This window comes from Podarcis muralis, chromosome 2 (assembly GCF_964188315.1).
Source record: "Podarcis muralis chromosome 2, rPodMur119.hap1.1, whole genome shotgun sequence".
Taxonomy (NCBI): Eukaryota; Metazoa; Chordata; class Lepidosauria; order Squamata; family Lacertidae; genus Podarcis; species Podarcis muralis.
This window is the reverse complement of record NC_135656.1, coordinates 57,812,262-57,835,172: the sequence shown is the minus strand read 5'-3', so window position 1 is coordinate 57,835,172 and position 22,911 is coordinate 57,812,262. Positions and strand designations below refer to the sequence as shown.

The 22,911-nt window shown below is 43.3% G+C and overlaps 1 protein-coding gene and 1 long non-coding RNA gene across 4 annotated transcripts in view; one reads left to right on the top strand and one right to left on the bottom strand.

The window, feature by feature from the left end:
* Positions 1–22,911, bottom strand: part of JADE2 (jade family PHD finger 2) — a 147,175-nt gene that overhangs the window by 15,551 nt on the left and 108,713 nt on the right. For all 3 annotated transcript variants that reach the window (XM_077924526.1, XM_028718058.2, XM_028718057.2), the window contains exons 9-10: positions 13,476–13,937; positions 554–671 (exon numbers count right to left, since the gene is read on the bottom strand). In XM_077924526.1, the coding sequence (XP_077780652.1) occupies positions 554–671; positions 13,476–13,937 (580 nt within the window). The remainder of the gene's footprint in view (positions 1–553; positions 672–13,475; positions 13,938–22,911) is intronic.
* On the top strand, positions 15,930–22,069 carry LOC144326972 (uncharacterized). The gene is made up of 2 exons (XR_013391915.1): positions 15,930–16,483; positions 20,714–22,069. It is a non-coding gene; the product is annotated as an uncharacterized LOC144326972 (long non-coding RNA).

Here is a 22,911-nt window from a genome sequence, read left to right as displayed (position 1 = left end):
TGTGAAGATGATTTCCTATGTGTTCAGAAGGAACCTTGTTGCTTATCCCCATTAATAGCTGGGTGATGACACACTGGCTTACTTTTTAAACAGCTACAGCTTCTACTGTCTAAGTAAGCTAGGCCCTGGGTAGCTAATGGCAAACCAATTAACTGTAGTACCATTTCAGATTTTCATGGCTCGGCATTACAAATGAATAATAATTAATTCTCTGGAATGGTTAGGTGGTAGTTTCCTATTATAACAAAAAATACGTTTTTATAAGTCATGTTATGACTTAACATAGTGACATTAAGTGGTTTTTTTTAAAATCTCTGACCGTTCCTTATTTAAACTGGCTTGAGGGAGTGTAAGAGGGAGTGAATATGACATCCAACAAAGTTGAGCCCCTGCAGCTTATATTTAGAAATTAAGCTCTTGAATTAATGCATCTTTACACATACATACCCATTACCAAAAATAAATAAATATAGCACTTTAAAATGTCAGCAAACACATCAGCAGTATTCATTATGTTGACACTAGGTTTTTGGGCCCCAGAAGGAACATATACCTGGGTAAAGGTCCTTCTCAATAAGTTTCATCTGAAGGTGGAAGATCTGTTCCTGGAGTTTGCAAATGGAGTGCTTCATTTTCTCTCGCCTTGTCACCATGTAACAGAGATTCCTAACCTGCAAAACAGAATAAGCCCGGTTTCTACTTTAGTAGTGAATTCTGACAAAAATCCACTGGCATCTCAGCTACTTAAAATGCCACCCCATTTCTCTGCTTATCCTTGCCCTCTTGTTTATCATGATCAAATCTTTCCATGGCACACTTTGTTTCTCCATCTTTCATGCCTGCATTCTTGTACACTCTGGAGGCAGTTTGAATAATGCAAATACTGCGGGCAAAAAACTACCAATAAAAGAAACATCACCCTTTTGGATCAGTTATCAGCCAGATACCTATGAATAACTGACAATAACCTAAAGCAGGAATGGGTAACATGTGGTCCTCCAGATGTTGGTGAAATACCCACCATCCCCAACCATTGGCCAAATTGGCTGGGGATGAGGAAGTTGGGGTCCAGCCATATCTGGAGAGTGGCAGGTTTTCTATACCTGGGCTCAAGGCAAAGGCTGTTATAAGCTGCCTTTGACCATCAGCAGAGGCCGCCTGACATCTAATTCATGTAATAGGCTTGGGGAGTAGCTTATCTACCTTTTCATGCAGCAATTGTTTGCAAACAGAAGATGCCACAAATATTTTGTCCAGTCTTAATCCGGGAATGGAGTTGATCTGTGGAGGGCAGGAGAGAGGACTACACATGGCATGAAGTGTGGGTTCTTCTGGTTATGAGAGCAAGAACTATGGTGAAAGAATGAGGGAAGGTGAAATGTGCAAATGTGCACCCTGTTGGAAAACTTGCAGCAGTACCTCTCTCAAATAAGTCCCTGTACTTTCTTATACCTTAGTGCAGGCAGAACTCATGCCTTTAATGTAAAAAGTATTTTGCAATCCACTTCTCATTTTTTCTCATAGTAACATTTGGCAGTACATCATTGTCCCCATTTTAGATACAAGGGGCAACAGTCACTGGGGAGCTATGCAAACCCCACTGAAATTAATGGGGACTGTGTAAGAGAACTTCATGAAGGAAAGAGAGAAGAGACAGTGGTGTAAAGACTATCCAAGGGATCAAGGAATGAACAGAACTAATCATTTCAAAAATAGTTCTTTAAACATTTTCAAGAAAATAAAACCAAAATCAAAACATCTTAACCTGCACATTCCAGTTTACACATGGCTGGTTCTTGGGGTGGGGGAGTCTCCCTAGATCTTGCCTTTAAATTGAGTTAAACAATTCACTTTCTCAAGACCCTTTTCTCTGAATCAGGAGAACTTCCATGAAGAAAGAGAAAAACAAAGGAAATATTAATGATCGTATTTCTTCTGGGTCCTTGTTAATGTTTCACATGCTTTTTAAACTTTAAGGAAGCTTACAAACTCTTATAAACATAATATATAGGCCATGGCTGGTGCTGGGGAGAGGCAAAGTAACTTCTTTTAAAGAGGAAGTAAAATGCGGTAAGCTACCTATGTCTCTGTTAGTTAAGGGTGATGTTCTGTTACCCAAGATCAGCGCTTTTTTCTAGAAAAAGAGGTGGCATTCACCATGAATACCACCCTTGTTCTCTTATAAAGGTAATGGTGCCCACCTGAGAGGTTCCAGAACTGAGTTCCGGCTGAAAAAAATGTCCTGCCCAAGATATTGAAGCCTTTGGGAAATGTTTGCAGCTAACACGTCTGCTCTGCATTAGAAGACCATTCTAGGAAACGCCAACACCCCAATGCAGTTAATGTTAGTTGTAACTAAGGCTGCAGTGCCAACTCTTCCACCCCCTTGACAGGGCTTTGCAGAACTGTGGAGCCATCACTGCATGTGCAGTCTAATCACTCATGGCAGTCACAGCAGAGAGGACGGTGGGCAGGTTGATCAAGCCCAATTCCCACGCCTGCTGCAGCCTGAAACAGCAACCGGTTCCAGACTGGACCTGAAGCAGACAGCTACGGTCCATCTTGAGATCCAATGAAACCCTGCTGTGGGGCTTTCTGCCGGTAGCAATATGACCAGTGGCCCTCCTGTGGACAGGTTTGGTGGCCAGTCAAATCAGTCAGCAGAGCCGGGTGGAGTGACATTGCCACTCAATCTAAACCTCACACAGCCTGGCATAAGAGTGAACTTTGTCAGTACTTACTACAAGTCTTGACGGTTGTGCAATTGCAATGACTAGCAAATATTAATGAGTCATAGACTGGGGTAAGAAAAGCTCTGTTGTGTCTTGAATCTTTTAATAATTATTGACAAATAAGTCTCTGCTTCTTCTAAGGAAAAATTTCTAACCTACACTTGCAGGGCACAACAAAGCTGGAAGAGATGAAATTGTCTCATTTTATCCTTCTCATACAACTCATATCCTTCTCATATGACAACGTCAGCCAGGCAGGGCTGAGACATAGTGACTTAGCCAAGGCCACTAAATGAATGTCAAAGATAGGAAAGGATTGGACTTTTGGTCTTCTGCATCCACGTCCAAGCTCAAAATCCAGCCACTATGGTACAACCGCTCTCAAGCAGGCAACTACTGTGCCTTCAGTGACCAGAGGCAGCCCAGCTGTCCTTCCTTCCAACAAAGATGGAGCTATTGGTACAATGCAATATTCTGTTTGAGCATGGCTCTGGTAATGGGAATGAACTTTAAAATCACAACATCTGTAGGATACGTTTAATATAATTAAAACCTACTGTTTTAATTATACATCTTTGTTCAGGATGTGTCTATATAAAATAGTACTTTTATGGAATTCTGCAGTAGAACTGCAGCAAGTTTTTCTGTCATTACGTTTAAAGGTCCTGTGTTGCTAGTAATTGCTTTGTATAGTGGAAGAGAATTATACAGCAAAGACTCAGTTTGCAGACACTGCTGGAGCCTTGAGGAGCAGGATTGATCTACAAATGTCAAAAAGATACAGTGGCCCACTTTGCATGGCATGGTAAACCACAGTTAATGGTTCACCTTGAGTGCATCTTTCTTGACTATTTATTGGCTCCCTGCTAGCATGCAGAGGAAACTCTGGCTTAGTGTTATATCCGAACCAGGGATTATGGTTTGTTTCACTCCAACAAACCATGATCAGTACACTAACAAACTTTGGCTACGGATTGTGGTTTACAAGGAGTGGAAAAAACCACAACTCTTCATAGTGCTAAGACAGGGGATATGGTTTAATACTACTGGCTTTGTTTGTCCCCACGGACAACAATCTGCCACAGAGTTTTCCAAATGCTTCTTTAAAAAAAACAAAAAACCCACAGAAAACAATAACACCTTTCTCTCTGGCAGGTGTACAGCAAATGACAGTGCTTCTAAAACAAACCCAGTCACCCAAAGGTCACTTCTGTCTTGCTTCCTTCAGGAGAGCTGCTGCCATTTCACCAGTGACTGATGACCCAGTTGCAAGAAATCCCCCTCAGAGAAAAGCTCCATTCAGCATAAATACTGTATGCAGAGGGAATGTCAGTGGTAAAAGAAAACCTTGTACCAGTTGGCTATCCTGTTTCGACAGCATAGCTGTTCAGGAGAGAGCAAAGCCCAGACACAGATCAAGGAGACCAAAAAGAGCTGTTCAAGTGTCAAATTACTTCCTGACACATTATCATGCTGAGGCAACTGCAGGGGTCCGAGACCTCAACCCCTGACCCCTGAAGTTCAAGATCAGTCTTCAAGCAGAAGGGCTCCTGATTTTTAACATTTGCTTTTCCAAATCAGTACAGGGGCATGAAAAGCCTGTTGCTAATCTCTAACAGGACTTCATTGATGATTTAAGACACCCTGTCACACACTGTCAGAGGCACAGTGTGAAGTAAATATAGACTTTACAGGCATCTAAATATACCCATCCTCTTCTGACCTAAGTCTGCCCTGGTTCATTCATATACTAACTGGGCCAAATTCTGATTCATTAAAGCCCTGTGCGATGCTGTTACACTCATGCCCATGAACAATAACAGCAGCTGGTATGAAAATAAAGCTTTATTCACTTAACAAAAAATCTCTCTGGAGACCCCTCCTTCAGAATCCCTGCCAACTCCTACCTGCATCAAACTTTTAAGAAACTGTGCTATTTCATCAGGACCTTACCCACAACTGTGTATAACAGGCACTTGGGGGGGGGGACCCAAAATAAGCAAAACCAAAAAGAAGTTCTGAACCAATTTAAGCACAAACTCTGTGTCTTGCATGATGTTTAGCTCATTAAATTTGTATGCAGATTTACATTAAAAAGTCCTGAAGCGATCTCCAAACAAGTAAAGAAAAGGGGTGGGTGGGTGTTGAATTCAGCAAAGTATTTGCACAAGAGGAACAGTGTCCAAGGTAGGAAAAATGACTAAATTCAGCTCCTCCCCACCCACTCCAGAAAAAAGAGAGTTCCCAATAGCTATGCGTGTGCAGCCCTAATAGATGGATCACAAATGCATATAACCAGGCAGAGGGCCTTTTCAGTAGTGGAACCCATCCTGTGGACTTCCCATCAGATGTCAAGGAAATAAACAACTATCTGACTTTTGGAAGACATCTGTAGACAGTCCTGATAAGGGAAGTTTTTAATGTTTTATCATGGTTTTTAATATAGTATTCTGTTGGGAGCTGCCCAGAGTGGCTGAGGAAACCCAGCCAGATGGCTGGGTATAAATATAGTTGTTGTTTTTGTTGTTGTTTACATCTACTTGTGTTTATGAATCTTCTTCCAACTAGGGACTGTGCATGTGGAAGCTTGATTCCATGTTTGTAGGCCAATTGACTGGATTAGGCTATGTGTGTATAAATAAACAAATCCCCCTCATAACAGCATTGTATTTCTGAAGAAAAACGGGGATGGCGTGAAAGTAGGGAGGAAAAGTAAATTCTCACTGGAGTGCTTAATGCACAATGTCCTCAACAATATTTCCAGTAATTTATACAGACATAGACTGATATTCACATAACATTTTTCATTCTTCCCTCTCACGTTTTGGTGGGGGAGATTAATAATAATAATAATTATTATTATTATTATTATTATTATTATTATTATTATTTATTTCTTTATTTATACCCTGCCCATCTGGCTGGGCCTCCCCAGCCACTCTGGGCGGCTTCCATAGAAACCAAAAATACACCAAAATATCACACGTTAAAAACTTCCCTGAACAGGGCTGCCTTAAGATGTCTTTTGAATGTCAGGTAGTTGTTTATCGCTTTGACATCTGCTGGAAGGGCGTTCCACAGGGCGGGTGCCACTACCGAGAAGGCCCTCTGCCTGGTTCCCTGTAGCTTTGCTTCTCGCAATGAGGGAACCACCAGAAGGCCCTTGGCGCTGGACCTCAGGGTCCGGGCAGTACGATGGGGGTGGAGACGCTCCTTCAGGTATACTGGACCGAGGCCGTTTAGGGCTTTAAAGGTCAGCACCAACACTTTGAATTGTGCTTGGAAACGTACTGGGAGCCAATGTAGGTCTTTCAAGACCGGTGTTATATGGTCTCGGCGGCCGCCCCCAGTCACCAGTCTAGCTGCCGCATTCTGGATTCGTTGTAGTTTCCGAGTCACCTTCAAAGGTAGCCCCACGTAGAGTGCATTGCAGTAGTCCAAGCAGGAGATAACCAGAGCATGCACCACTCTGGCGAGACAGTTCGCAGGCAGATAGGGACTCAGCCTACGTACCAGATGGAGCTGGTAAACAGCTGCCCTGGACACAGATTTGACCTGTGCCTCCATGGACAGCTGTGAGTCCAAAATGACTCCCAGGCTGTGCACCTGGTCCTTCAGGGGCACAGTTACCCCATTCAGGACCAGGGAATCCTCCACACCTGCCCGCCTCCTGTCCCCCAAAAACAGTACTTCTGTCTTGTCAGGATTCAACCTCAATCTGTTAGCCGCCATCCATCCTCCAACCGCCTCCAGGCACTCACACAGGACCTTCACCGCCTTCACTGGTTCTGATTTAAAAGAGAGGTAGAGCTGGGTATCCATCTCTTTAGTAAGCCTTGGATATCCATGGCTATGCATCCCTTTGGTAAGCTTTTACAAAACAGTGCAAGTATTTAGGAGCCTGTGTATCTCTAACATCACATTTGATCTGCCCCTCACCATTAATCTCTGCTAGCTGGAACCAAAATAGTAAACAGAGTTGTTTGCTTGTCAGAGGCTTTTTTTGAAAGCTATATGGTGACAGAAACACCATGAATTTACACTTGCCCAATTATCTGGGTTTCTTCTGTCTTCACTGATGAATTAATGTGAGTGAGACTTTGGGCAGTGAGCTTCCTGGATCTTAATTGTAAATAACCAGCAAGACAAATAAAAACAAGGGCCTGTTCCTTATGTAATTAAGGAGGACAAACCCTGCACTCAAACAATTATTCTTTTCTCTGGGTGCAGTTAAGAAAATTGCATCCAGACTGGGTGCATTTTCACTGCAGTGTTTATGTCAGAGTAGACCTACAATGTAATCCTTCTAGGAGACTGTCACCTGCACAATAGTAACTGATGTCCCAAAATTTAAGGTATTACTATTTATGGTTCTTTCTGCTTCTGAAAGATGTTTGGTGGGGGAAAAATACCCCTGAAATCTATTGATTTTATGCCACTGAGGTGCTTTATCTATATTAACATATCCAGGTAAAAAAATGCCCATGCAGTTTTGCAAGCAAAAACTGACCCAGTGAAGCATGCAGGTGCCCTTTTTCTGACAAAACACACATGGCTTTGCATGGCGGCTTTTTACCACCCTAAGACACAATGGAATCTAGACTGGGGTAGCGCATAAAAAAGGTAAAGGGACCCCTGACCATTAGGTCCAGTCGTGGCCGACTCTGGGGTTGCGGTGCTCATCTCGCTTTATTGGCCAAGGGAGCCGGCGTACAGCTTCCGGGTCATGTGGCCAGCATGACTAAGCCGCTTCTGGCGAACCAGAGCAGCGCACGGAAACACTGTTTACCTTCCCGCTGGAGCGGTACCTATTTATCTACTTGCACTTTGACGTGCTTTCGAACTGCTAGGTTGGCAGGAGCAGGGACCGAGCAACAGGAGCTCACCCCATCGTGGGGATTTGAACCGCCAACCTTCTGATGGGCAAGTCCTAGGCTCTGTGGTTTAACCCACAGCACCACCTGCGTCAGTTTCTTAATTTTGGTCTATCAAGGTCAATAATGTGAGGGGCAAAAGAATAAAAGAAACAGGACAGTGGAATACTTTAAAATTGTCACATCTGTGAATGGGTGGTTTTGTTCCTTTCTTTCTTTCTGTCTTTCTTTCTTTCTTGTTTTTTTTTTAAAATAAAGACTTCCTGGAGTAACATGAATACAAAATATGATGTCAGTTTGGAAGTAAAAGCAATCAAAAGTGAATTGAAAATATGACTAATTCCTCAATAAGTCCTAATTAGCCAGAAAAAAAAGAACACTCTCCTGAAATGAGTGTGTGCTGTAACAGTTCAAAGGGAAGTAAACATGCAAAACCAGAGGACGTGACTTTACTGATACATGCTCATTAAGGTTTTAAAAGGGTTTGAGTAGATTGGTAAAATGCATATTGTGCACCAAATTTAAAAACAATCGTCTTATGAGGATATAATTGCAAGTTTTATTTATAATTTTATTCACGGCAGCTCTGACTGTGCTCTCCCATTGCCAAAGCAACAAAGGTCCTGCGTGAGTGCAGTAGCCCAAATCCTGGATTCAATACAATGCTTCAATAATACACAGCTCCTGGGTTTGGCTCCTACTGCACAATTACTTTTTAGGGATATAATCATATGCATGCTTCTTTGGGAGGAAAGCCTACCGAACTCAGTGGGACTGAGTTGTGAATAAACATAGGTAGGATCAGGCTAAAAGTTTGGTTAAGCACTCACAGGATTAAGTAGTTCCTACATGGACAGCTAATCCTGAATAATAACACAAGAATCAATCTGCTCACGGGAACAAGCCTAAAAATACTATAAGGTATGACACCTCCAGCTAATAGATGAGGCTTTCAGTATTTTCTAACTCCTGTGGGTACTCAGTGATCAAAGAATGCTTATTTTAAACCTATCAATGATGTTTCTTTTGTTGGGTTTTTTTGTGGGGAGACCAATCATTGCTTAAATAGCTGCCTATTGGTAGGAATTGTGCCAGATATTCTGCCCTCCTTAACTTTAGGTTTGGGTGGATAGTCCACTTTGCTCTGTGAACTTCCCTTTCACATAGTCCACTTCTGCATTAGGTTCAAATCTGGAAATTTATACCAACTCAAGCCATGATTATACTTTGCAACTCCTTTGACACTTTCCCCAGCTGCAATATCTGTAACTGAAGATAGCCAACAAGGGGCCTCTACATGAACTTTCAGGCTGTAACCCAGGGCAATAAAGCAAAGATAGTCTGTAAACTAAATACTATGGACTGCTTAGAATCAAAACCTGGTGGTGAAAATGGACTACGGAGACTGGGAATGGTGTGGTATAAAAACGGGTTAAAAGAAATGCGGACAACTAGTTGTGAAAGATGGGACAATTGAGGTGAACCAACAGAGGATGATGGGAGGTTTGTGGCATTAAAAAAACCGGGTGGGTCTAGAAATTGGGCGGCACTGTAACAGGAATAGTAGGTTTTTATGGAAGAAGGTTTAAATAGTAAAATGTTTGTCTTATCTGTAAAACACCCTAGAAAGCAGTCTTCACACTGTCAATATATCCTGTATGCTCTTTTTGATGATCCCTAGGTGAAGTTTTCTATACATTGCTTGCTTGGTCTTATAATACACACATTGAAATATACTGAGACAGATCCTAGTCCCACCATAAAACTGGTGGAGGAAGCAATAAGAAAGTGGATGACAGAGAAGGAAGTTGGTGCGAAATAATACCGTCTTATCTGCATAAACGTATCATGACTGCTCTAACAGTGATGCACTTTCCTGTCAGACCTACATGGTTTGGACTGCAAACCCATACAAAATGTTAGTATTATCTCAAGAAATTTTGGAAGGTCCTGTTTTAGAGGTGGAAAAGTTTTTAGAAAAAAACGGTAAGAATAAATACCCAAGACTCAAGTATAGAAATGTGATTTATGCACTATATATTTTATGTGATCTATATTTTAACACACACCTTTCGATTTATTATGGTTTGAAGTGAACATCAGACTGAAATCTCTTTACAAGGGAAACAGCTGCCTCTGGCAAGATATATGTTAGAATGTCTTTCAGTTTCTTAATTTATATGTCTAAGAGAAAAATGCTTTTTATTGGCCATTTAACTACTTTCACCAGCATTGCTAAAACTACACACACACCATGAACAAGCTGCACTTCTCTGTCAAGTAACTGAAAGATTATGAAGCTTTGCTGAAGTTGATTAAGATAAATTAATTTTTACAGCTGCATTGTTTTGAATTCCCTGAGTCTCGGGGGAAGTTAGGACAGTGGCTCTTGGTGGAAGATTGTTCTGCTGTGTTTGTCTTTGTTGCTAAAAACACAGCTTCAACATCCTAAAATTACAGAGATCAGAAATATAATCAAGAGAATCATTTTCCTATGTTACAGGAAGAAAATAAAGGGTGAAGGGAATGTACATGGCTGAAGAGCAATCTTGTAAGTCCAACACAGTTTCTCAATGCATAATCATGGCATCTAGGATAAAGGTTATATCTGGTTCAGGAAATCTCTATTCCACTTTTAAAATGTTTTAGTCCAATTCTAAAGATATTTCAGATTGGCACGAGTCCCCCCCCCCCTTTCAATCCATGCCTCATCCTGTGATCTGTCACATACTGTTCCTGTTTAATGCAGGATCCTGCCCCTTTACACGCTCCACAAAAACTAGTACTTTATTAAAGAACTTGAACTATTAGCCTCAACTCAAGTGTTGTGATATTCCTCTTCTTGGCCCTGTTCTTGTTCCTGGTTCTTTTGAATTGAAATGGTGTCAATAGTGGTTTTTATGAACAATATTGTCCTAGATGCAATTGTATCTTATGGATAAAGTTAATTTGGGTTCTAATATAGTTTTTAATATCAATTAAAATATTTGTAAAAGAGCAGAGAAAACAGGTTTCTGACCATCAATTACATCACGGGTGTCAAACACAAGGCCCGCGGGCCGAATCCGGCCCGCCAGACCTCGTCATGTGGCCCGCGTAGCTGCCGCCGGCCGCCAGCCTTCACCTTTTATTCTCACTTTTTTTTTTTTTTACACAAGAAAGCCGCCTCTTCAGCGCATGCGCGGCAGCCTACAAGCCAGAGAACGTCTGCCCTCTAGCGGCGCCGGCCGTTCTACACAGGAAACCTCCACTTTACATGCATTCAGGAAACCTCCACTTGCTTTTATATTGAGCGCATGCCATCCTGTGATGTGACAGATCCAACGGCTGCCTGAACCCTTCTCTCCTGTACTGTAAGTCCTACAGATACAACCGGCCCTTTGAGGGTGACCAAACTGCTGATGCGGCCCCCGATGAATTTGAGTTTGACACCCCTAAATTACATCATAAAACAGGGATGAGGAGCTTGTGGCCCTCCAGATGTTGTTGGACTGGTTGAATCTAACAAAATCTGGATGGCCTCAGATGCCCCATCCTCATCATAAGAAGAGATCTGGATAGCATTTTGGGGGCATGATGCTGGTTTCAAACCTGTTTTCAAGACTGTAGCAGCAGCTGGTGCAGAAATAATAATGAGTTGGAAGAAACTTAACACTAGCTGGGTTGTTGTTGTTTTTTGAGGGGGTAAAAAGGTGTCTTTTTTTAAAGTGAAGCATTAAATTCCTTCATGAAGAGCAATTTCTTTGGGTCACTTCATCTCTTACATACAGAACACTTCCTAAGGCCCAGTGGCATTTATACACAAAATGCATGAAGTCCCCCAGCTTCACATGGTAGAGATCAGGAATTGCATTTCTGCTGAGTACTGTTTATGGTAGAAAGGCAAGCGATACATTTTAACATAAGCACACATATAATCATAGGCGAAAGAATCAAAATTAAGTGTGAATACAGTGTTTTACAAAATGCTTTGATTCTTCATCTTCCTCTCTCTGATCAGGATGGATCTTATATTTTCATGGCTTATTTGAACCTCCACAGTTTCACCTCTGAACCTGGCACAACTAGGGCAGTCCGTCACAAGGATGACACCTGCAATATACTCTGTCAGTGCTTACCCCTTGTACATTTATTCCCATGCACTATTAAATCCTCTTTGGTTCCCATTCCTAGCTTTTCCTTTCTGCTTCTCTCTGTTTTCCTTTCTCAAGAGATGTTCACTAGGCAATTTGTTTTGTGTCTTCCATCTCCTCAGTTGTTTATGCAGTGCCAACTCCATCTCCTCTACTGCCCCCATCTCCTCTACTTTCTGTAGCATCACAGTTGGTTCCGCCACTGTTTGTTTTTGTATGCATAGCTAATAAAAGAGAAATTTACAAGAGTCCAAGAGTTCTGGCAACGTGGAACTTCAGAAAGCAGGACTCTAATAAATTTCCTTTTACTGTCTTGCATGCGGCAGCACAGCCTGCACTAGACACAGCAGGGGAAAAGTAGGGCAAAACAAAAGTAGATGAAGGTCTGTCATCACAAATTGTTACACTGAGCAACTTCACAAACATTGACCATTCCTTTGAAAAGATTATTAACAAAGCATTCCCTGGCCTTATCTAGAAACTGATTCCTACTATAAAAATTAATCACAAAGGAAAGAATAAATTTAATGAGAAAAGATACCCTTCTGTCTATACTATCCTAGCAGTGTGCTTTTAATTTGCTTAAAGGTAAAGGTACCCCTGCCCGTACGGGCCAGTCTTGACAGACTCTAGGGTTGTGCGCCCATCTCATTCAAGAGGCCGGGGGCCAGCGCTGTCCGGAGACACTTCCGGGTCACGTGGCCAGCATGACATTGCTGCTCTGGCGAGCCAGAGCCGCACACGGAAACACCGTTTACCTTCCCGCTAGTAAGCGGTCCCTATTTATCTACTTGCACTTAGGGGTGCTTTCGAACTGCTAGTTTGGCAGGCGCTGGGACCAAACAACGGGAGCGCACCCCGCCGCTGGGATTCGAACCACCGACCTTTCGATCGGCAAGCCCTAGGCGCTGAGGCTTTTACCCACAGTGCCACCCGCGTCCCCTTTTAATTTGCTTAGGAGGGAGCAAAATGTGTGGTGGGGTGGAAGGGACTACAGGATTTATGGGAATTTGTCCTCTGACTTTCCTACTGAGCTTTTCAAGAGCTAATTCTAACCAAGCCAATGGGTCTATGCTGAAGGACACCCACGTCATGGACCTACAACACATAGTAGTAAGCATGGACCCACAACTTTTGGTTTACATGGAAGTTAAGTTTGATTGTGTTCATTCCGGCCTAACCCTGGTAAATATACACAGGACTGCAGCCCTCATTTGTCACCTGGGGAAGAGGAGCAGGGACTTGTTTTGGTGCTGGCTGACAAAAGTGCTTTGAGTCCTTCACTCTGTCACACAAGCCACCCAAGGAACAGGAGGAAAAGTTTGGTGCTCATTTTGGTCCCGTGTGGCCAAGAGGATCCATCTGCCAGCCAAACCTTCCTCTCTGAGTTGGAGAGAGGGTGGGGATTTTCTCCACTGTTGTACTGAACCCTTGGAAGCTCACTCAGTTGTGGGGACAAATTCTGCCTTCTCCCTAGCTCCAAGGTAAAGAGGAAGGCTGGGGCCTTTCTCGTTATCTCTACAAAAGTATGATCTAGACAGGCAAATGAAAAATATGGAACTCCTTGTGTAAAAATCGTAACGAAAATGAATATACAGATAGCGATCAGAACAGAAGCTATGCCTCGGTGCTGTGAAGTTTAAGTGATTGTTAGGATAATCAGGCCACTGGAGTTAAAGAATTACTAGAAACAGTAGAACAGCAGAACATTTCACAAAGCCTGTAATTCTACTCACCCTTTCAAGATCTTGCCTGAGGTGTGTGAAGAGCTTCAAGCGTCGGTACAGCACATCTTGCTCTTGCTGAGCCAAGTTGTCCACCTCATCTGTTTTGGGCATCATTAGAGGCTTGTTGTAATTGGCTTTCCTCTTTAACTTCCAGTACTGATAGACAAAATCAACTAGCCCCTCAGTCAAGTCAAGGTTCTCAGCCACTTCAGAGGGCTTCACAAGATCATAGAAGTCTTCCTCCAACTGTTGGAGCTTCTGTTTCCTCAGCGTTACTTTTTCCATATCCAGCTTGCCTTGATCTGCATCCGTCCGTGCTTCGTCTGGTGGCTTAGTGGCACCGCTGCTGTGCTCAAGACAGAAGGACTTGAACTTCACCTCATCATTCTCTGCTAAAAGCGTCCGCATGTCCAGATTGCGTTCAAAGGCGCATGTTACGTGGAAGGCTGTGATGCAGGAAGGCATGGAACACTGCAACAGGTAGGGGGAGAAAGCAGAGCGAAGACCTGAGTATTCTTGTAAAACCATTTCATGGTTAACTAGGATCACTTTTACAAGAGTACCAACAGCAAAAAATTTCCTGCCGTAATTAAAGCTAGCAGTAAAATTAACGGAGGGTGATGGTGGAAAGTGCCACATCCCCATTACTCTCTGTTCAGACCCCTCACTTTTCTTGAGATGGAAAAATACCCCTCCATAATGCCCTCTCTCACTATTCATCTTCCACAGTACATTTCTATCCACTACACTACAGATTGCTTACACACTACGTTTATGTTCTTGCTGTTTTTCCTTCATGTAAACATTCCTCATGGGATCTGTCTACTTGATTTTGCTGAGGAGATATTTAATTATACAGCACAGCTGATCCTGTGTCCCACCAAATTGGCTCAATATGATGGTCAGGTATTTTGCATGACCAGGCCAAGTTTTCCCAGTTTTTTATTATATTTCCACTGATTACACTCAGAAGCCTTGTTCTAGCAAAAATAGAAGGAAAGCCCATCCAGGAAGAGGTGCTATGTGGAATGGGGTGAAGATGAGATCTGCTGTTTTCTTTGCTCTTCTTAAAACTTGTCCAGGTGGCCTCTCCTCTGGGGGTGAAGGGCAGGAAGAGTGCACTGATTTCACATTAACAAGCTGCATCCCAGAGGAAGTACAGGTCATTCTTTCTATTATCTATCTATCTATCTATCTATCTATCTATCTATCTATCTATCTATCATCTATCTATCTACTGGCTTGTTTATTTTTACACTGCCTTTCATCCAAAAGGATTCCAAGGTGGCTAATGCAATTTCTGTAGGATGTCACAAACATTAACATCCTGATAAGTAGCAAATTAGAAAAGAAGGATGGAGGATTTTTATTTCTCCTCTCCATATTTTCCCCTGGTGACCAATTATTCAGAGCACACAAGAGCCATGCCTTTGCCCTGCTTACTACATTTTGAAAGTTATTGATACTTGAAGCCAGCGTGCTGGTCAAAAGGTCAACTAGCTATGATATAATACTAATTAGCATGGGGTAACATGAACTATATGAGTCTGACCAAACTGCGGGAGGCAGTGGAAGACAGGAGTGCCTGGCGTGCTCTGGTCCATGGGGTCACAAAGAGTCGGACACGACTAAACGACTAAACAACAACAACAACAACAAACATGAACTATGGAACTGTGGGAGATTAGCAGCCAAACGTAACTAATGCATATTCCTTGCTAGTTAGCATGAGAAGGGGCTAATACCATAGAGCTGTACTGCTGACAGGCAATTGCTAAGTGTCTACTCAGACCATAGAAATACAACTGGTAGAGAGAGCTGTGTGTTACATCATTTCCCCTCCTCTCCTGGAGAGGAAGCAGCATACAGTGGTGCCTCGCAAGACGAAATTAATCCGTTCCGCGAGTCTCTTCGTCTTGCGGTTTTTTCGTCTTGCGAAGCACGGCTATTAGCGGCTTAGCGGCTATTAACGGCTTAGCGGCTTTAAGGAAAAGGAAACAAACTCGCAAGACGTTTCGTCTTGCAAAGCAAGCCCATAGGGAAATTCGCCTTGCGGAACGACTCAAAAAACGGAAAACCCTTTTGTCTAGCGAGTTTTTCATCTTGCGAGGCATTCGTCTTGTGGGGCACCACTGTATAGTACTTCCTGTTCCTCTCTCTTCCTTTGATTAGTGCTGGGGGTAGTCATGGCCCTGCTTGCTGCAGCTCTAGGTATGGGGCTTTTGCTGCTACGGTTGCTGTGAAGCAAAGCATGATTATAAAGTAGGTAAATCTTATTTTTAAACTTACAAGTTGTTGCCTGATTCTTTGTTAAGTGGGGTAAAAAGGGGGAAGCCAGCTTACTTTATAGTTGAACTTTCTCCAAAGGGAGGCCCTGCAGACTAATTCCTATTCTTTTAATTGGGGTGCCAAAGATGGGATTTTCAAACTCTGTTAACCCACACGCATGGGAGCCTGGTGGGATAAATTGCAATCAATATATCCTCTCCTACCCATTTAAACCTATCCCACATGTACCAGTTTCCAACACTGCAGAATCCTTTTTTCACTGTGCCACAGGGAAGGGCAAGGAAAACGGAATTCTTTAAAAAGGTGTCAGAAAAAAACATTTTACTTGTAATGTCTGAATGGTGAATAGGACTTTTTTTTTTTTTTTTGCCACTGTCAAAAAAAAATTGAGGATACTTTCTTTATTACATTTATACACCAGCTTTCCTCCAAGGAGCTCAAAGTGGTAAACATAGTTCTACTGGGTTCCTGGAGGTAAATACCCAAGGTGAGGGTATTTATATATGACACAAACATTGCTGACATAGAAAGTAATCTCCTGTTAAACTAAGTAATATGTTTAACCCTTTGAGTAGAGCTGAGTGCATGTGCCAAAACAGGGAAGAGGAACCTGTGACCCTCCATAATATGTTCTGAGGCCACAACAAACATCCACCCCAGTCAGAAAGGCTAATGATGAGTGATGATGAGAATCACAGGCTCTGCAACCCTAATATAAAAGGAGCAAGGTAAGGAGAAGTTCTGATAAATGAGTGGGTTGGTTTTTGTTTTGTACTAAAATGCAGTAACAGTAGAAAGAAAATGGACTTTAGAGACTCTCCCCCACTCCCCAAATAATTCTGGTTGAGATTTTGCCTTTGCCTATAAAACAGAGCAACGAAAGTACTAATGGCGCAGAAGCATACATGAACACTCATATGATATTATTGTGTGTTTATGAGGGTGGTGGTGAGACCAGAATTTCTACCTCATTGTTCTGTTCTTTTTGAACTACCTTAGCTAATGTGATTTTTGGGTCGTGGACTGGGTCACAAGTTCATGAATAAATCTACACTCTTGGGGGCTTGCAATGCCCCTGGAAAGACTGGACCTTTAACAGTATCTTTCCCTTTGATATATGTCCTCTAATTATATATTAAAAAGAAAGAGAACAAAAAAGTGAGCCTCAAGCTTTTGGCAAGCTAGTAACATAAAAATTAACTGATGAACGCTCATTGCAGTCGCTAAATAGCTGTCAACAGTTCTTTTAAAGAAAAAAAAATCAAACAATTTTATTAAAGCCCTCCCTATCTAATTTGTTCTGTCCCCCTCCTCCCCCAGGCAGCAACATCTGAAGTGCCATTTCCTACCCAATATAACACATTCCCCAGCTAGCTGTATGTAACTGCTGTCTCCTCATGGATCCACCCACTATTCATTAACTGTTTTTTAATAGCTCCGAGTGTCAGGTAATTATTTAAGCCATAACCCATAAGAAATCAGTCTATTCCAGCTGCTAATGGCCAGTTAAACAGCAATAAGGAGCTGTTCTGAAGACCTTATTGCTGAAGACACCACACTGAGCAGTTTACATAGTTCAGATATATTTGTTAAGAACCATGGCTGCTCCAGCTTGAATGATCGCATTAACGCAAGGGGACACTTCCTGAAGGATGTTGAGAAGCGTTTCGGGATACTACACGTACTCAATTGAGTGTGAGCACATTTCAGGGAAGAGTAAAAACAATTTTATGTTCAGTTTTAAATGCACACTCTGTGCAGCTTTATCTCTGCCCCACTGGTCCCTTAAGGTGCTTTTCTCCTCTGCTGAGCTCCAGGAGAAACATCTGGTGAGACGATGGTAAGGGAATATAAGAGGCCGGGGCAAAGAGAGTTCACTTCCCCCTCACCTGAGCATCTCCCTTTCCTCTAAAAAGGCAGACCCGTATCCCTGTGACTGGGGCAGACCTAGGGTTAAACAAAGAGGTCTGATACTGACATGTCAGGTTTGGTCCTCATATTTTCAGCATCTTAAGGAGGGCAAAAGAGCCATAAGAGTGCTATGGGACACTCTGCCACTTGTGGAGCTACTAACAGAAATCTGTCCTGGGTGGTGATCTGATAGTCCCTAAACAGCAGATCTAACCAAATATTTTCAACTGCATTCCATGCAGGGATGAGATGTGGTGGGATGCACTGACACAGACATGACCTAAGGATCGGTGTATTGAGTTCTCATTCATTTTGCTGGATGCACAGTATCAGTGCCCAGATTTGTAAAGCAATGCTGTTCTGCTATCATGCGGTTTTTATCATAGGCCTGCCTGATATAAATACCTGGGCTGGGGATGGGAGACTATGTTGAAAAGATGCAGCGGAGTCACTTTCCTAAGTGTTATTGCATTTTGAGGTTACAGGCTTTTGCCAGCAGTAAACAGCTTTGATTGAGTTTTCTTGTCCGGTAGCCAAAGCTGTAATTTTACTGCATACATAGCTAGATAGCTACTGATGGAGCCAATTGTGTTTATATTGGAGTAACATCTGGGGGTACTTTAAAATGAGTGATTGGAAAGATCCTTTGTGCTGTTGTGCACACAACTAGCTGCAGTGCTGAGATGAAAGCTGGGCAAGGACCTCTCTGGCTTAGCAAAGCTACTGAAATAAATGCATCTCGGTTTCTCCCCTCCCCTCCCTATTTGCGTCACAAACAGTATTAATATCATTATTAAATTGTTTATGACTTTTGCTAGAACAACAGCCTACACAGTGCCCTTTTATGAAGGAAAGATTATCCGTGCTGCCTTAGAGATAAAACAAACAGAATGCCACCCATCCTGGGTTTCCTCTGACAGATGGCAAGTAGCAGTTGTCAGGGACTCTGCCCGAAATGCAAATAGGAAATAATTAGCAAGCTGAGCTGACAGGTCAACAACGAAAAGTACCTGTTCAGCAGTAGCTACCAAAGAACCTTGCATTAAAGTGATAATGAAGACGTTATTGATGCATTATTCCCCTCCTCCAGCCCAGCTAGCAGAATAAAACCCTACAGCAGAGTGGGGGGAAGAATATACTGAAAGGTAGAAGGAGTTGGGAATTGTGTTAATGCTCATATTACCCTACACCCATCTGGCTGGGCCTCCTCAGCCACTCTGGGCAGCTTCCAACAGAATATTAGAAATACAATAAAACATCAAACATTAAAAACTTCCTAAACAGGGCTGCCTTCAGATGTCTTCTAAAAGTCAGATAGTTGTTTATTTCCTTGGCATCTGATAGGAGGGTGTTCCACAGGAAGGGCGCCACTACCGAGAAGGCCCTTTGCCTGGTTCCCTGTAACCTCACTTCTCGCAGTGAGGGAACCGCCAGAAGGCCCTCAGTGCTGGACCTCCGTGTTTACCCATGAATGTTTACGATAATGAATCCCTGAGTTACTGGGGTTGTTTGGTTTTCCTTATTCACAGGAGTACTGGAATGTTAAGTGGCCACAGATTATGAGTTTTAAGAATAGGAGAGATTACTCTCAGAGTAAAAGAGAGCAATTCTTAGATGCTATCAAAAAAGAACTTGGTTGATTATCTGGAATACTGCTATCTCATTGTTTAAGGGCAGTGACATGCTGTTCTCCAGGTAGCGCTGGACCATAACTCCCATCTCCATGGCAAATACCTCTTCCTGGTTGGGCATTGAGAGGGCATTCTGCGCAAGTCAATCAATGTTATCATAACCACAACCACAAATATTTCTAGCAAGCAGTAAAAATGTATCTCCCCTCCCCAGAAAAAAACCATGGAGGGAGATGTCTTATAGTGCAATCCTACTCAAAACACCCAAATGAGTTCAGTGGGATTTACACTCATGTGTATATAGGGTTGTAGACTTAGTCTTCAAAAAGGGAATTGTTTAGTACTGTACTCTTGCATATCCCTGCCCCTTTGAAAACCAAAGTCATATGTTTACCCGCCAACGTGGTTATTGTGAATGATCCTCTGTATCACTGTTGAACCTCTAAACCAGTGGAGTTGCACTGATGTTGCCTTGCCTAAAGGTACTATCTCCCAGACCACCTCCTTCCCTACAGCACTTCCCAGATGTTAAAATCAGCAGAGGCGGCCCTCTTGGTAGCGCCACCTCCCAGGAGAGGGCATTCTCTGTGTCTGCCCCTCTTACAGAGGTGCATGTGGCTTCTTCATTACAGAGTATTCAGAGAATGCTCAAGACACAGCTCTGCCCGTGAGCCCAAGGTACTCCTATGGCTGAAAACTGTTTAAACTGTTTTTAATTCTTAATTTTAGATTGTTGAAACCCGCCCCAAAACCTGTTGGCGAAGAGTGGGTAATAAATTTAACAACAACAAATGTATTTATAATAGTTCTTATCTGACCTTCACCATAAGGTTCCAGGGTGGGTTATAGTAATATAATCATACAAGTAAAGGAGGAAGGATTTGTATACGATTATAAAAACAAGTAACACAATTCCTAGCAACCCCATTACTCCATTACCTACTCCATTACTTTTCTCCACTAAGTCCCTGGCTATTGTCACTTTCACTGAGCTGCATGAATTTTGATCCCTTTGCCTGGAAGGTTTCAGGAAAGTTACCCCCCGCCCTTGGCCAAAAGCTATTTTATAAAGCTATTGTGGAGTCTTCTATGCTAAATTTCACCTGCATAAGCAAACCCAGATGGAGATGCTACATCAACACAAATAATGAGATTTGCAATCCTAATGTGATGAGAGTGGGGGCAGATCTGAATTCTAATTCCCCCCCCCCCCATGTTTCAGTTTGATGCTTAGTCATTGCTTAAACGTTTAAACAAATGAATCATCTACATATTTCTTTCATTCCTTCTTTTGGTGAAAATGTTCTCCCTCTTACGAGGCCAGTGCCAACAAAAGCTCAACTGTCAGTCTTACGAAGACTTATGAAATGTGGGATGTCAGCAAAGGAGACAATAAAACCCTGTTTTCCATTTCAGGTGACCTTTCATGCAAATCCACTCAGCTCAGAGCATTTCAAAACTAACACGCGAGCCAGAGCTAAGAGGATGAAGTCTCAGAGAAAACTGAATTCTTCCTTTTCTTCCCACCCCCCCACCCAACGCTGCCAAGTGTAGCCGTCTCGTTTCCCTGCCCTTCCGTTCTTCAAAAGCAGTTGCCATTATGACAGAATATCTCCATCTGGCAGGGTGAATAAGCAGATCCACCCAGAGCCATCGCAAATGGAATTGAATCAAATGTTGGAAAGATTTAATGAAACGTGTGTGAGAGCTTTCACTTCAGGCTAAAAGGGATTGCTTTAAAATTTCTCCCTCACAATGCCCCAAACGTTATGGTGGTGGCTTCACACTTTCTGTTCATATAGCACATGACTTTCCTTCCACCAGATAGCTGTCTCACGACAGTTGCAGCCTCAACATACAAACAATCTTTGACAGATCCTCCCTTTGGACCCAGAGATCAACACTTCGGTAATCTTCCTAGAGATCAAAGTGAGCTTGGATAAGATAAAATACTGTGATAAAAGAAGTGGAAAAGAACACTCGACTGTATTCAGTGGCATATCTTGTTACCTGGGAACTAAAGATAAAAAAGACCAACATTCTGCTGCTACCTCCTGCAAAACCTGACAGGAAGGGAAATAATTTACACACAAACCCCCTTGACTCCATGGAGACACTGGGAGAGGAGAGGAGGGGGAGTCCATCTCCTTTCCCTTCCAACTAAAAGCTGCACATGAGATAAAAGCCAGTGAGGTCAATGTAAAGTAACATAATGGTTAGCAGGTTGGACTATGACCTGGGAGACCAGGGTTCGCCCACTCAGTTAAGAAGGGCACTGGGTAACCTTGGGCCAGTCACCATCTCTTAGCCTAACCTACCTCACAGGGCTGTTGTGAGGATGAAAATTTTTTGGGGGTGTCAGGTGACTGCCATTGGAACAGGGGAGAGAGGCAGAGACACCATTGGGATACAGGGAGCCTCCAACGCTTCTAAGGAGCAGTTCCTCTTCCAGCAAGGGGAAAAGCCACACCTCCAGTGGAGAAGAGAGGGAAGGGGCCAGCCAAGCGAGGAGAGGGCTCAAAGATGCTGCTGAGAGCCCAAGCACCTCACCTAGCCCGGCTGGCCAGGAGGCACACACTCCACTTCCGTCACCAAGCTTGCGCAGAGGGCTGAAACACAAGGAGGGGAGGCGGAGATTTGGGGTGTCTAAGTTCTTATGTTGGGGGAGAAGCCAGAAGGGGCAACTCCTGGGTTCTGCAAGTGACTAAGACTGACATGAACCTTGTATATCTGCACTGTAAATAGTTTGCACAATAAAACCTGTAAAAGACAGGTCAGAGTCCTGCCTGGTTACTCACGAGCAACCACCACCCAGCATTCTGACAGGGGGGACACCCATGTACACCATCTTGAGCTTCTTGGAAGAAAAAGGTGGTATAGAAATGAAATCAATCAATCAATCAATCAATCAATCAATCAATCAAAAGTTATAAACACCCAGCAAGGCCAAACAGGTTGTGCCTTTTGGTTGCTTACTGTGCTGGTCCCGGGGGGGAAGGTTACCGTTGATGTAGTTGCAGTCCGGTCCTGGGTCAATAGCCTGGAAACAGTTTGCAAGGAGCGGGGCGAGGTCTGAAACAGGAAGCCGAGCAGGGACAGGAACACTGGAGGGTCAGGTCTGGGTCCGGACAGGAGCAGGTACTCAGCGACGACGTTGCTCCCGCAACCTGGGACCGGGCTGACTGGCCTTTATCTTCTCTGAGGCCAGGGGCGGTCCCGGCCCCCAGGAGCCCCGCCTCTCCTGGCCTTAAGGCGAGCACTCCTCCTGGGAGAAACCAGTTCCCTTCGCCTCTCTGCCCTAAGCCTCTGCAGTTCAGGAGAGGCTGAAGGGTTACTGGGCCCAGGGGGAGACTCACCTGTAGGCACTGAGTCCTCAACCACCTCTGGAGCCAGAATGGATTCACCTGGTGCCTGCTCCTGAGGATCCGGCACAGGTGCAGGCTCCTCAGAATCAAGGCCCTGCCCCAGTTCAGCCGGCCCTGGAGGCGGGGACTCCTGTGCAGGCTGGGATTCCTCTGGTTCACTCTCTGAATCGGATTCCCAGGCCATCACACTTGTGTATATTATTTGCCAGTGAGACTCAACATGCATTTCATTAAAACAATTTCTTTATC